This window comes from Nanorana parkeri, unplaced genomic scaffold (genome assembly GCF_000935625.1).
Source record: "Nanorana parkeri isolate BGI_ZX_2015 unplaced genomic scaffold, ASM93562v1 scaffold257, whole genome shotgun sequence".
Lineage (NCBI taxonomy): Eukaryota > Metazoa > Chordata > Amphibia > Anura > Dicroglossidae > Nanorana > Nanorana parkeri.
The window spans coordinates 971,912-984,828 of record NW_017306525.1 but is presented as its reverse complement, the minus strand read 5'-3'; the positions used below and the strand labels follow the sequence as shown (position 1 = coordinate 984,828).

At 44.1% G+C, this 12,917-nt stretch overlaps 1 protein-coding gene across 1 annotated transcript in view; it reads left to right on the top strand.

Annotated features, from left to right (window-relative positions):
• Positions 1-399: 399 nt before the first annotated feature.
• TMEM222 (transmembrane protein 222) overlaps positions 400-12,917 on the top strand; it is a 20,813-nt gene continuing 8,295 nt past the window's right edge. Inside the window, exons 1-5 of the mRNA XM_018556897.1 lie at positions 400-508; positions 4,155-4,370; positions 6,493-6,577; positions 8,846-8,877; positions 8,966-9,062. Of these exons, the coding sequence (XP_018412399.1) occupies positions 4,279-4,370; positions 6,493-6,577; positions 8,846-8,877; positions 8,966-9,062 (306 nt within the window). The 5' untranslated portion in view covers positions 400-508; positions 4,155-4,278. The remainder of the gene's footprint in view (positions 509-4,154; positions 4,371-6,492; positions 6,578-8,845; positions 8,878-8,965; positions 9,063-12,917) is intronic.

The following is a 12,917-nucleotide window of genomic DNA, read 5'->3' as shown; positions in this document are numbered from 1 at the left end:
TGACAGGTTCACTTTAAGACAATGGGCGGCCAGAAAATGGCATCACAATAATGAAAAGACACGCGAGCCAGACGTGCAGCTTTTGTCTGGGAGGCCTCCTCAGCTGTGCGTCAGGTAATTCTGCTACCTCACATAACCCGGAGCCGCAGTGGCCATTGTATTACATCCTCAGGAGCCCTCGGGTACATTAAACACAGCTCTCACCAGCAAGCTTTATTTACTCCACGCATTCACCTTTCTCTGGTGGGGAGGAAGAAGACAAACTCATTTTTCATCTCCCCCCCTCCCTTACCAATGACCGGGAGCGCAGAAGCCGCACTATCTGTTTTCCCATCCCCCTCCTTCTCAGTGGTCTCTCCCGGAGGTTACCGGAAATTGTGCGGAGCTGTCATGTTTTCAGCTGCTTTGTTGTAGGACCCTGCGCTGTGTTTTTTCTGTTCCAGAAGCCGGGCTCCTCCTCCTTCCGGAGATCACTATGGAGGCCAACTGAATCGCTTCCTTATTCCAGGTAATGGCTGAAACCAGGACAATAAAACGAGGACCGGTCCTTCTTCCAGGGTCCGGCTGCTTTCTCAGTGTAATGTCGGCTACTTTGTGCTGGGCAAATCGCAGCTACTGGCTATGGCACTCCTTACTTCCTGTAGTCTTCTCTCTCTCTGACTGGGGCTTCTTCTGATACTAGTGTACTTCAAACCCTAGTGCTTGCTGATACTAAAACATCTGTACGGCCTAGGTAAAAAAAAAAAAAAAAGATTTATTTATTACCTTACGATTTGTATTAACTCACGTCCTGATTTAAAAAGACATTAGTGTTGTTGACAGGGCCCCACAGCTGCCCCTCTGGTTGGGTTACTTCCCCAGTGCCTTCCTGGGAGATCTCATTCTTAATGTGATAGTAAACTTTCCTTTTTTAATTAATATGGTTAGAATGGTCATATTTACATAAAATTGCTACCCTTTAACTCTATTTCTTTCCTCGTTCTTAAGCTGATCCCCAAACCGCTCTCCTCTTCCTGCTTGTTGCTGTTGTCTCCATCAGCTATCTGGCTCCTGAAGAGACACATGTGTATGCATTCCCGGCTATGGCTGCAAATAGCTGTGTGCGTCCATAGACACACGCAATGTGCTGCAAGCCATGCTCCTCCTTTGCCATCAGTCAATCTGTTGGGAGGAGAAGGAGTCAAAACTTCCTCTGACCTCTGTATTCCCCCACCCCTGCAACCAGAAGGGATATTTTCAGGGACCCAGCAGCGGTGCCAAGTGGCCACAGCTAAGTGAGGGCGGGGGGGACTGGAATACAGAAAGGTACAGGGCGTCTTTTACCATAATGCAGAGAATGCGTTAAAGGAGAATTATGAGGCGAGTGAAAATCACTCAGCCTCATAGTTCTAGCCGACCTGTGACAGTTAAACTGTTACAGGTCGGCTCAATAGAATGGGAACTGAGCCAACACATAGCGTCGCTCGATCACTTCTCGATCTATCCCTGCAGAGAGCAGTGACTGTCACTCACGACTCCCTGCAGGGATTCCCTCCCTCTCCTGTTCGATCCTCCAGCGCTGACTGGCGAAACGGACAGGGGAAGGGGCGGGGCACAGCTGGCTCTGCCTCTAGATAGGCAAGGCCAGCTGTCAATTCCGCAGCTGGGTGGATCCAGACAGTAATGTCGGGATCCGTCCCGGCGTCTCAATATACCGTGAGCTGTAGCTCGCGGTATACTGAGCTTAGGGTGACAGGAGGACGCTGGTTTGTGTCCTCTCGTTACCCTTAGGAGAACTATGGGGAAAAGCCCTAACCCCATAGTTCTCCTTTTAAGGTAAACAAAACGCCCTGCCTTTAGTACTACTTTAACTGCAAGATCTGGTGGGGATAAAGCATTTTTTCCCCACATATGTGTAAAGGTAGAGCACTGAGTGTGCGAGGCGTGGGATCTTTCTGAGTGTCAACAAATTCCAGGAATTAAAGGGAGAGATAATCCTCTGCCCTTACTGAGGTCCTGCAGACCCTTTCTACTACCTTCACAATCCATAGTCTCTTTAGGCTACCAAATCCAGAGTTCCATTGGATTTTCCTGACAAGAAAAAATAGACAAACTGGTGTCCCTGGTTTAAAGTATAAAGGAGCAGCCATTTACAACAGTCAGACAAGTCATGAGGGTTCTAAGGTTTATGATGACTTCTATCCCATCAATAATTTGTGCACAGTTGCGTTCCAGAAGTTTACAGTTTCCTTTTTTCAGAATGGAATTGCATAGTAAGATCGTTAGTCTCTAATCATGCTTCCCTCAAGCAGTCTGTGTGGATTTGGCTTGGCTGGAGACAAAAAAAACCTTGGAATCAGTTTGAACTAATCAGGATTACCATGGATGCTGAGGCTGGGGAGCCTATGCCTCCACTCATTGGGTGCAATGAGTATATGAGACAGCAATGACAGTAGTCTTGTTTAATTATCATGAGCTGGCAATCATTAATAGCCCTGCAACATTTAGTCAGGGGGTCAGAGAATGTTCACAAAAAAGGGACCATTATACAGTAGCAGATTTTCTCAGCAAGTGCTGAGTGGGGCTCATTCAAGAGGTATTTCTTCCAGATAGTAGAGAAATGAAGATTACCCAAGGTAGACCTTTTTGCCTCCATAAAAAAACCGGAAGATCTCTTCTCCCTTAGATTGTTCAGAAGATGGAACAGTTTTAGTGTACTCTGATCCTTATAGCATCTTGGTGGCCCAAGAGGGCCTAGTTCGCCAGCCTGCAAAATTTCAGTTTAGAACTTCATTGGCCCTTCCCAGAACATGAGAATCTTCTGGTTCAGGGGCTGGTCTGTCATCCCAATCCACAATTGTTTCCACTGATGGCCTGGCTCTTGAGGGATCCCTTAAAGACCAGGGAATGCTCGGATACGGTGATCAATAGCCATAAATTATCCACCAGGAAGATGTATGTCAAATTCTGGAGAACCTTTTTCTCCTGTTGCAACAACAAAAATTCCTACCTGGATGTACCCATAATTCTTGAACTCCTGCAGGATGAAGCAGAACTCAGCCATGCATTGTGCTGTGTTGCAGCATGCATTGCGCTCAGCCATGCATTGCGCTGTGTTGCAGCACAGCGCAATGCATGGCACCACAATAAGGTTATTTGAAAAATGTAATGCTGTTTGTTCCGCAACTAGTTAGCACTACTCTCTTCTCCAGCACAGTGTGACTGAGGGGTGCTGTGGTGATGCCCTGCATTCATAGTATGTCCTCAGTCTTCCATATTTAGCAGCACTGAGTGTCATCAAACCCTGGGGGATATCTTGTGGTGGAAAAGGGGTACTGTGAGGGACAGCTTCTCCAGATTGAAGGTGAGTATAGCTGCCTGAGCTGTTTGTTTTTTTTCTCTGCCTACAGGAACTTTTTAATGAAAAAAATAACCCAAACATTGGGCTTTAAGTACTGTTACATGTGCCATATGAATAATCTTGTGTTAATAGTGGCTTTTCTCTCCCGTTCATTGAAGGACACAGGCAACAGATCGTAGATCCTGAATGGTAGGGTAATATCGCCACCTGCAGGAGAAGGACGCTAGGCACAAAACTAAAGACCAATTACAGCCTAGGGGCGGCCCCTGCCGGTGGCCAAACCCCCCCCCACCTGCTGACCAGTCTCCAGTTTTTTGCCTAGCGTCTATCCCCTTCTATGAACGGAGAGAAAAGGATTTTACGGTGAGTACAAAAATCCTATTTTTTACATAATATATTGCAGCTTTGTTTTGGCAAAGCTGGCTTTTAATGCATTACCTATGTATGCTCTCTGTCTTAATGTCAGTATTTCTTTTACCAGAGTGGCTCTGAGGTGGAGCATATTTTGATTGGATTTTATTAAGAGTTTTCATAAGCCGATAGGACAAGACATATTGCTACATGTATTGGTGCACACTTTTATGGAAGCACATGAATTGCCTAGGGTTAGCATTAAGGTCCTAACACCACACAGTTACTCTATTTGAGGATGCATTGCATAGACACCGTGGGCCATAGTAATGTCACAATAACTGTTGCTTTCGCAGAGGGATATACACATCTCAAACATGAATATACTTATGTGCTTTTCTTTACGGTCACAAGCTGCCAGATAAATGACTGACAAAACCATTTGAATGTTTTGCTATAACAGTAATTGAAAAAGACTGAGGAAGACCGTTTTCTGTGACCAAAGCCACAAACCTTTTGTATTCTGGGTAAACGGCGGATGTGACCTCACTACCAGCAAGTGGAGCTGCGACAGGTGTTGCCCGTGGATGGCGGAAGTGGTGGAGGAGAAAATGAAGCCTGACCCAGAGCGAAGCCGTTTCCCTCACTGTGTTGTGTGGACACCTATCCCGGTGTTATCGTAAGAGTGTATAGAACTTGGCTAAAGAAAATGCTTCCGCAGTCCTCAGTTTCTTTTTCTGCAGCCCCAGCACTCAATGAACAGGAAACCCTCAGTAAGCCTGTTCATTTATGAATGGAGAAAGGGATGTATAGCACTTCCTATTCATTCATAACTGGGGATATAGTAAGTTTACTATGTCCTCATTTATTTACAAAAGCTCAGCATTCAGTGCTGATCGCTCCGCTATCCATCCTGACTGCTCCTCCTGTCAAAGGAGCTGAGCTCTCCTCCCACGCCGCCCTGCTTGGCCTCCTGACATCCTCTCTCCTCCCAGAACTACCCTGCTCGGTCTCCTGACAGCTTCTCGCCTCCCTGCTGGGTGCAGGCACCTGGATTGGCTCTGTGTCCCCTCTGATCCCCGCTGCCTCTGTCGTCACAGTCGGGAGAAAGCAGCGGAGATCGGAGGGAACACAGACGGGCGCCCAGCAGGGAGGAGAGAAGTAGGGCCGCAACTAAATATTTTTTTTTAACAATCTGATAAAAAAATTAAATACCATCCTTAAATCTAAAATAAAATACACAAATGCGATGTTACAAACATAAAGTTTACTTCAGAATAAATCTGCATGCACAATTCTTTGCAATCGCACTGTACTGGAACGCACGGCATTGCAATATCGTGTATTCTAGTGCGGGCAATCACACTGTGGGTGGGAGGCGTGTTTGGGGTGCCATTGAAATGAATGGCGCTGCACACCTCCCAAAGCACAATTTGTCAGGCCGAAACCGAAATTACTTTTTTTTTTTCTATTGTATTGTAAGCACATGGCACTTCAGTAGCTTCAGCCAGGGAATGAGAGCTGCCAGTGGCAAGATTCTGCAGACGGCAACTGTATGTAAATACAGCAGGTGGTGGACTGGTGCAATAGCCAGCTTGCTGTTGGCCATTTCAAATCGCAATAGCAGGCTGGCTATTGCACCCACCCACTGCTTGCTGTGCCCTCCTCCCAGCGTGGAGGAGAGAGTTAGGGAATCCAACTAATCGATAACGAGAATAGTTGGCAACTATTCTTATTATGGATTAATCGATTAGTTGGTTGCAGCCCTAGAGAGATGCTAGGGCTGCACAGCATTTTTGTACTATCGGTATTTTGCCTATAGTACCATTTTCGGCTGAAATGTTTCGGCGGATGAAATTTCGGTGCATTCCTACTAACAATAAACTAAACATCTAGAAGTCTGGCTCCTGCACTATATGTTAATGAGGGGAAACTTACTTTTTTTGGGTACAGGCTCAGACTCACTTTGATTGCTCAGAGTAGCTTATAGTCTGCCCAAAGGCCTTCTCCCTAGAAACATCTAAAAAACAAGAACAATTTGTAAAAACTCTTTTTCTGGTATGCTGTGTGAATGCGAACACATAAACATATGTGGACTTGTCTCAAATCTGACCACAAATGTGGAAATACTGTGGGCTTTAAGTTACACTGTGGTGAATACTAGGATGTAGGGATGCACCGATACCACTTTTTTAAGGCCGAGTACGAGTACCGATACTTTTGCTCAAGTACTCGCAGATACCAATTACCGATACTTTTTCTTAAAGAGACAGGTCACATTTTTTCTAAAGCAATACAAACTAATGCTTTAAGGTCACTTTCCTAATATTATGATTCATGAGATGATGAGGAGGGAGCATGATGTTGGCTTCCCGGCCAATCAGAATGCCGGGCACTGCGTCATTACACGGCGCCCGGCTTCCTGGATTTGCTAGCTTCCTGACCAATCGAGAAGCCGGGCAGCGCGTCATTGCACGCTACCCGGCTTCCTGATTGGCCGGGAAGTCGGCTCCATGCTCTCTCGTCACTTGTGATGCGAGAGCATGGAGCCGTTTCCTGGCCAATCAGGAAACCGAGCAGCGTGTAATGATTCGCTGCCCGGTTTCTGATACAGGAAGTACTCGTGCTAGGTATCGGAGCATTTGGGCGAGTACGAGTACTCACCCAAATACTCGGTATCGGCACCGATACCAATACTAGTATCGGTATCGATGCATCCCTACTAGGATGTTATGGAAACGTAAACATTGAAAGTAAAAATAATTTGGTTTGTATATTCTATACCTGTATGTGTCTTTTAGATGGCTATTTCCATTCATTGGTCACATGGGAATCTGTACATCATCTGGTATAATCCGAGACTTTGCTGGACCTTATTTTGTGTCTGTAAGTACATCTGTTGTAGACAATTTAATTCATATTGGGTCACCACTTTGTCATCTAAAGCAGATATAATGCATCCAGATATAAAGGAGATTCATGGCGGTATATGCGTATAGTCAACAATCAGTCCTCCGGGAATGCTTTTGGCTGTGATGATCAGTTTCTGATTCAGATTATAGAAATTCTTTAAAATTGCTCTGCCACATATATAATTTCAGTCACGTGTAGGTGTCCTGTGTAATTTTAGTTGCCAATAGTTTTGCGGTTTGCCCAGTGGGAATAGAATAAAAAACATCTGACCCCTTAAAGCGTGGAGCTAAACCTACAACTTTAAAGTGATATTAAACCTTTCGTTTTATTTTTATCAATGGGAGGCCCGCATATTTAAAGATCTTTGTGGGTTTTTTTGTGGGGTGTTTTTTTTTTTTTTTACATTTTTCAATTCCTTGTTTTCTAGTGGGTCCCCGTATTTCTCTCCCTCTCCATGTATGTGTGTTCCCGGCCATGCCCGCAGTAGCTGTGTGCATCCATAGACGCACACAGCCCTGCGGCTGGCCATGCCTCTCCTCTCCTCCCAACAGTTTGACTGTTCCAGTTTCTTTTTTCAGATATATTGCTGTAACAGGCTACAGCCGTCTAGATCACTTGTACAAAACGGCTCCCTCGCTCTACATTTAGCCCTGCTTGCCCAAAGCAGGGCTAATCGTAGGAAACACCCGCCCGGAACCTGGAACTGCTTGTCCTGGGTGTCTGACGATAGCAATTCCCCACCCCTGTTCCTTGGCTTTAGCATTGTTAAAATGGACCTATAGATAAAACTGGCTCTCTAACAGATATATTAATTCACACAGTTTAATGTGACAAAGCAATCAGTAAAAATATGGAACTTTAGGATATAATTTCTGATTTGGAGCTGCAGAGCACTTTCTCAGATTAGACTGTGTCAAAACAACCTTTTCTTATCTAGCATCACAGGAGCCTATGAGGTCTTTGATATCATCAGAGGCATATTCAGAGGTCTGTTTAAAATAATTTCACAGGACATCTGAAATTGTCACACCTCAACACTGAGGTGCGGCGTGTGGAGTGTGGATGCGAGCGGGTCTGGCAGCGGCGAGCGTGAGGTGAGGAGGAGGTGCGGTGCACAGCGTGTGGAGCCGTGAACAGGGCCAACTGATCAGAAGCCGATTAATCGATTATTGAAAAAGTTGGCAACTTTTTCAATAATCGATTATAATCGATTATGTCGATTTAGTTGTTGCAGCCCTACTTCGGTGGAAGAAGTAGTTGGGTGCTGGGGGGGATGTGATTTGACCACAGAATGGTGTTGCTTAAAGCCCAACTCCGGGCACGATAATTTGACCTGTGACAAACCCTTGTTTACATGCTGAGGGGTGTACAGTGCCCGCTGTACTTCCTGGCCACCCTGGATGTAAGTGCTTTAGGTCTCGTAGACCTCCGTGGGAGTGAGGCATTTCCCTTGGCATGTAAACAAGATTTGATGGGTATAGAAGAAAGCATTCATCGTGAGAGATTGCTTTTGTGGCTCTGGAAGGTTTGAATGTTTTAAACGTGGTAAGATTATTGTGTCAGGAGTTAGGCTTTAAGTGTTTTATAGTGTATAATGCACAGAGATTGCTAGGCATAGAAAAATCATTATAGCAATCAGGAGATTTTGACAGCCTATACATAATGCATGTGAATAAAATTGTTACAAGACAGCAAAAGCAGAACATTGGCTATTTGCTTACATTAAAGTATAGCAAGGTGTTTCTCAAAGTGTATGATACAGTGATCCCCTACTTACTCCTATTTGGTAGAACTGCATAAAGTCCAGAGTGTACACATGCTCACGGTCATACCCTCTGATTATAAAAGAATGAGTACATTTTGCAACTATATCCTATCAGCTGCTACCTGCGAGTTTTAAGGAAATATTTGATGTGAAAATCTTTTTAGCTTCTTATTTGACTCTGTGGTAGCGTCAACGAGTACACTTTGATACATAGCTGCAACCGTTTTTAGATAGCACAATTGGGCAGGAAAATACTGAAGAGAATGATTACACTTGGTACTGATACATTTGAATAGTCATGGTACATGACTGTCTAGGTTATTGCCAATAACAACTAATTGGAGGCTTTTCTACACAAATAAAAAAATGACAGCTGATATGTTTTTGGTAATTGATGTCAAATATATTTTACTATTGATAGCCTTGGCTTGTGTGATTACTGCAGTTATTTGTAACATAAAACTCTTTGTTTACAGGAAGATTGTATGGCATTTGGGAAACCAGTCAAGTAAGTATCTTCTTTTGCAGTAACAATATTCGTCAGGTAATTTTTACATTTCTAATTTTCACTATTTGGTACAAATCTTCATATTTAGATACTGGCAATTAGATCCTAATCTTGTCTATGCCAGTGGTCCTAATCCATGGGATACAGCTGTCCATGAAGCTTCTGAAGAATATAAACATCGCATGGTGAGTTCTTCTTTTTTTTCTCACACCTAAGTTGCATCGGTTTAAATATCAAATCTAGACAGATATAAGGAATACAATACGTAGTGCAGATATGTATTTTTAAATACTTGAATTGACTTGGTGTTGACCTCTTAATTGACTGACTATACAGTAGCGCTCAGACGGGGAGAGGAAAGTGCAGCACTAGGAACCAATCGGTCTGCTGCAGTGCACATGACGAGGAACATGTTCACAGGAGGAGGGGGTTGAGTTATTAGTTCACTGATTCTTCTTCACTGCCCAATCAAAAGCTGGGGGAAGAAGGTGACTTAACTTTTCTCCGCTTTTTTATTTTTAAGTAGTATAGCTAAGTCACCAGCCTGACTCTACTGGCTATCGGGGGTAGTTCACACCAAGCGCGGAGCCGGTGCAGACCGGATCAAAACTGTGTCCAATGTATTCCTATGGTATTTTTAACTCCAGTTCACATTGCAGCGTGCAGATCCAGAGCAGGTAAAAAAACTGCAGCAGGCCCTATTTTACCTGCTCTGGATCTGCAAATGCATCAAAAATGCATGCAAATGACTGGAACGCACTGAAAGCCCATGTTTTTTTTTTTTTTAAAGCCAAAAACGCATCTAAAAGACTAGCGTGCGTGTGCCGAAACCTGACCGGATCTGCTCTGCATTTGGTGTGAACAAGGCCTCAGGGCTGTGCAAGTTTTGGGACTGGCCACATAGAAGTACAAAAACTTTGATACATTTATGGGAGCAGTATGAACATATTTCAAATGTGTATTTAGCTATCTGCATAAAGCTCTGCTTTAATTCCCTCTCTAAAGCTTACAGAAAAGGGGTTGTTCACCTAGCAAAGATTCAGTATTTGTAATGACTATTCCCTTAGTTTAGTAAATAAAATGAAAGTGTGCTTACTTCAATCAACCAATCTTGTGCTAGCAAAAATCCACTTAATCGTATATTAAAAAAGAACTATTGCCAAACTTTTTTTGGCTATAGTTCTCTTTTGGGTCACAGGAGGACATTTACTAATGGCCTCCTGTGACCCAAAACTCTGCGTATAGCAGACTGACAGTCACTGCTCTCTGCAGGGAGAAGATTGTGAACTGAGCGATTAGCGGTTTGTGATTGCTCAGCTCTCAATCTATATAGCCGACATGTGACATCTAGTGTTGCACGCCGGCTCCAACTATGGGGATGAGTCAATTTCTCTCTCCCCAAAGTTCTCCTATTAAGGGACACAGGATGTAATTCAGGTACATCGGAGTTATGCTGCTGCCTTCAGGCGATTAGTCACTAGCAAAGAGCTGTCAGGACAGCCTAGTATAAACCCCTCCCACTCTGGTTATACCTCTGTTGGCCACAAATTGGCAGTTAATGCCCAAAAGACTGTCCAAACCAGGGGTAGGCAACCTCGGCACTCCAACTGTGCTAAAACCACAAATCCCATCATGCCTCTGTGAGTCGTGGCTCTCAGGGTCTTGCAATGCCTCAAGGGACTTGTGGTTCTACAACAGCTGAAGTGCCAAGGTCACCTACCCCTGGTTTAAACATTGAACAGGTTCGGGTGGACCCTGAACCTTTAAAAGTTGGCACTGGAACCAACTCGTGGTTTTGTGTATCCAGGCCTTTTCCTGGATACTTCCCTGTCCAGGGCCTTCCTTCTAAAGGAAATGCTGCAAACGCTCCACTCCCATGTCCAGCACTTCAGTCCAAGAGCCAACAAATTCCCTCTGCTTTTGCATGAATGTTCTGGGCTTAATGGTGCTCTTCTTTGAGGCAGATCAGGGGTAGGCAACCTTGACTCTCCAGCTGTGCTGAAACTACAAATCCCATAAGGCATTGCAAGCCACAGGTATGACTCCCAGATGCAGAAGCATGATGGGATTTGTAGTTTCAGAACAGCTGGAGAGCCAAGGTTGCCTACCCCTGCACTAGACCATTACAGTGCAACATTCTGGTTGTGTGGGACAGGAAAGCCCATCTCTGGACCATTGCAAATGCCTGAACCCCAAAACAAGTCTTTCCCTGGCCTGTTTGCCCACAAGTCCAGCCCTGAAGTTGGGAAAATCCTGGAAGGTACCCAGGGATGCTAGCTTGTCAGGACTCTGAGGCTGAGCCCAGAATCCTGGACTCTCTCTCTGTGCAATGTACTTTGTAAGGCTTACCTCCTGATCAACATTCTGGAACATTGAATTGTTGATCTCTTGTCTGCAAAGTCACCCGACCAAGATTAATTTGGATTTCCTCAGTCAACCTTTTAGGAGAATGTTTTCTTCACCTCCAGGTGGTTTAAGACCTGTTGCAGTTGGAGGACACCAGATGTAAATCTCATGGCTTCCAGGTTTAACTACATAACTGACCAAGTTTGTCACCATGTCCAAGGACCCTCTAGCCTTTGCAGTGAATTATCTGGTGACTCTGTGGGATCAGTTCAAAGTGATCTACCCTTCCCCAAGAAGGGTACCATTGCACCGAACTGACCCAGGTGGATGTGGTACCCTGGCTTAGACAGACTCCTGGCAGACTCTCTGTGGGCCCTCGCAGATTGTCCAAATCTTCTGTTCCAAGGACCAGTTTACCACCCTGCTTCTTTGTTGCTCATTTAATAGCCCGGTTTTTGAAGCCCAGGTCCTGAAAGTGACACTAAACTCAGGAGTTTTAGTAAAAATGCATTCAAGTATGTTAACTATTAATAAAAATGTAACTTACTTGTGTATCACTCAGCTGTAGATCCTCAAATCATCTCTGAATTGGTGCTGACTTGGGCTTCTTTTGTTCCCCATGGTCCCTGTGTGTGTTGTAAAGTAGCCACCGCTCCAAACTCGCTCCTGTGATGGACTACAATCTCAATACAAATGAGAAAACTAAACATGAGATTGTAGTCCATCACATGCGTGAGCTTGGAGCGGTGGCTACTTTACAACACACACAGGGACCATGAGGAACAAAAGTAGCCACCCTCCAGAAGGAAGGACATTGTCAGCATGAATTCAGAGATGATTTGAGGATCTACAGCTGAGTGATGTACAAGTAAGTTACATTTTTATTAATAAGGTATTTGAATGCATTTTTAAGATTTAACTTCTGAGTTTAGTGTCACTTGAAGGATAGGGGCCTACCTGATTCGGTCGTCCCTATGCTCTTGAAAGCTAGGAAGTTGACTTCTCAAAGTCTATCATTATACATGGAAGGCATATTTCTGCTAGTACGAGACATATTTATTTCCGTACTCTGTGGGATGAATCTTGTCTTTTCTGCAGTTTGGTCTGGCTCAACTTTTAGCAAAACTAAAGTCAGTTAAAAGTTGAACTTTTGCTATAATGTGTAAGTATCCACAGCCGTTAAATGTAAGAAACCCTTTGTCATACAGAGACAAGATTGTCCTCAGGTCCAGGCCTATTTTCTTCCAAAGGTGGCTTCGCCCTTCCACCTTTTCCAGGACTTTAGTATAAACCCAAAAATATCTTCAAACCAAAATCTGTGTATGAAATAAATGGCATCTATACAGTGCAAAATCATATGTGAATCAATTACAGCATTCAAAATCTTACAAACAGTCGCCTATATCCGTGTCCTGTGAAATCACAAAAATATGTGTAAACCCAGTCTTTCAACTTTATCCCATATCTTAATATAAAGTTCTTGAGAACTTTCTTTATGAATCGCTCTGCACAATCCTGTGTTCCACCAAACTTCAGTGAAGCCTTCTCACAGATGCATCTAATCATGCAATTAATAATTCTTCAGTGCTCCTATGCACCCGTGCTCAAACAATATATGCCGCTCACCTCCTTGCCTGGACCTTTTCTTATTATTATACAGGATTTATATAGCGTCAACAGTTTGCGCAGCGTTT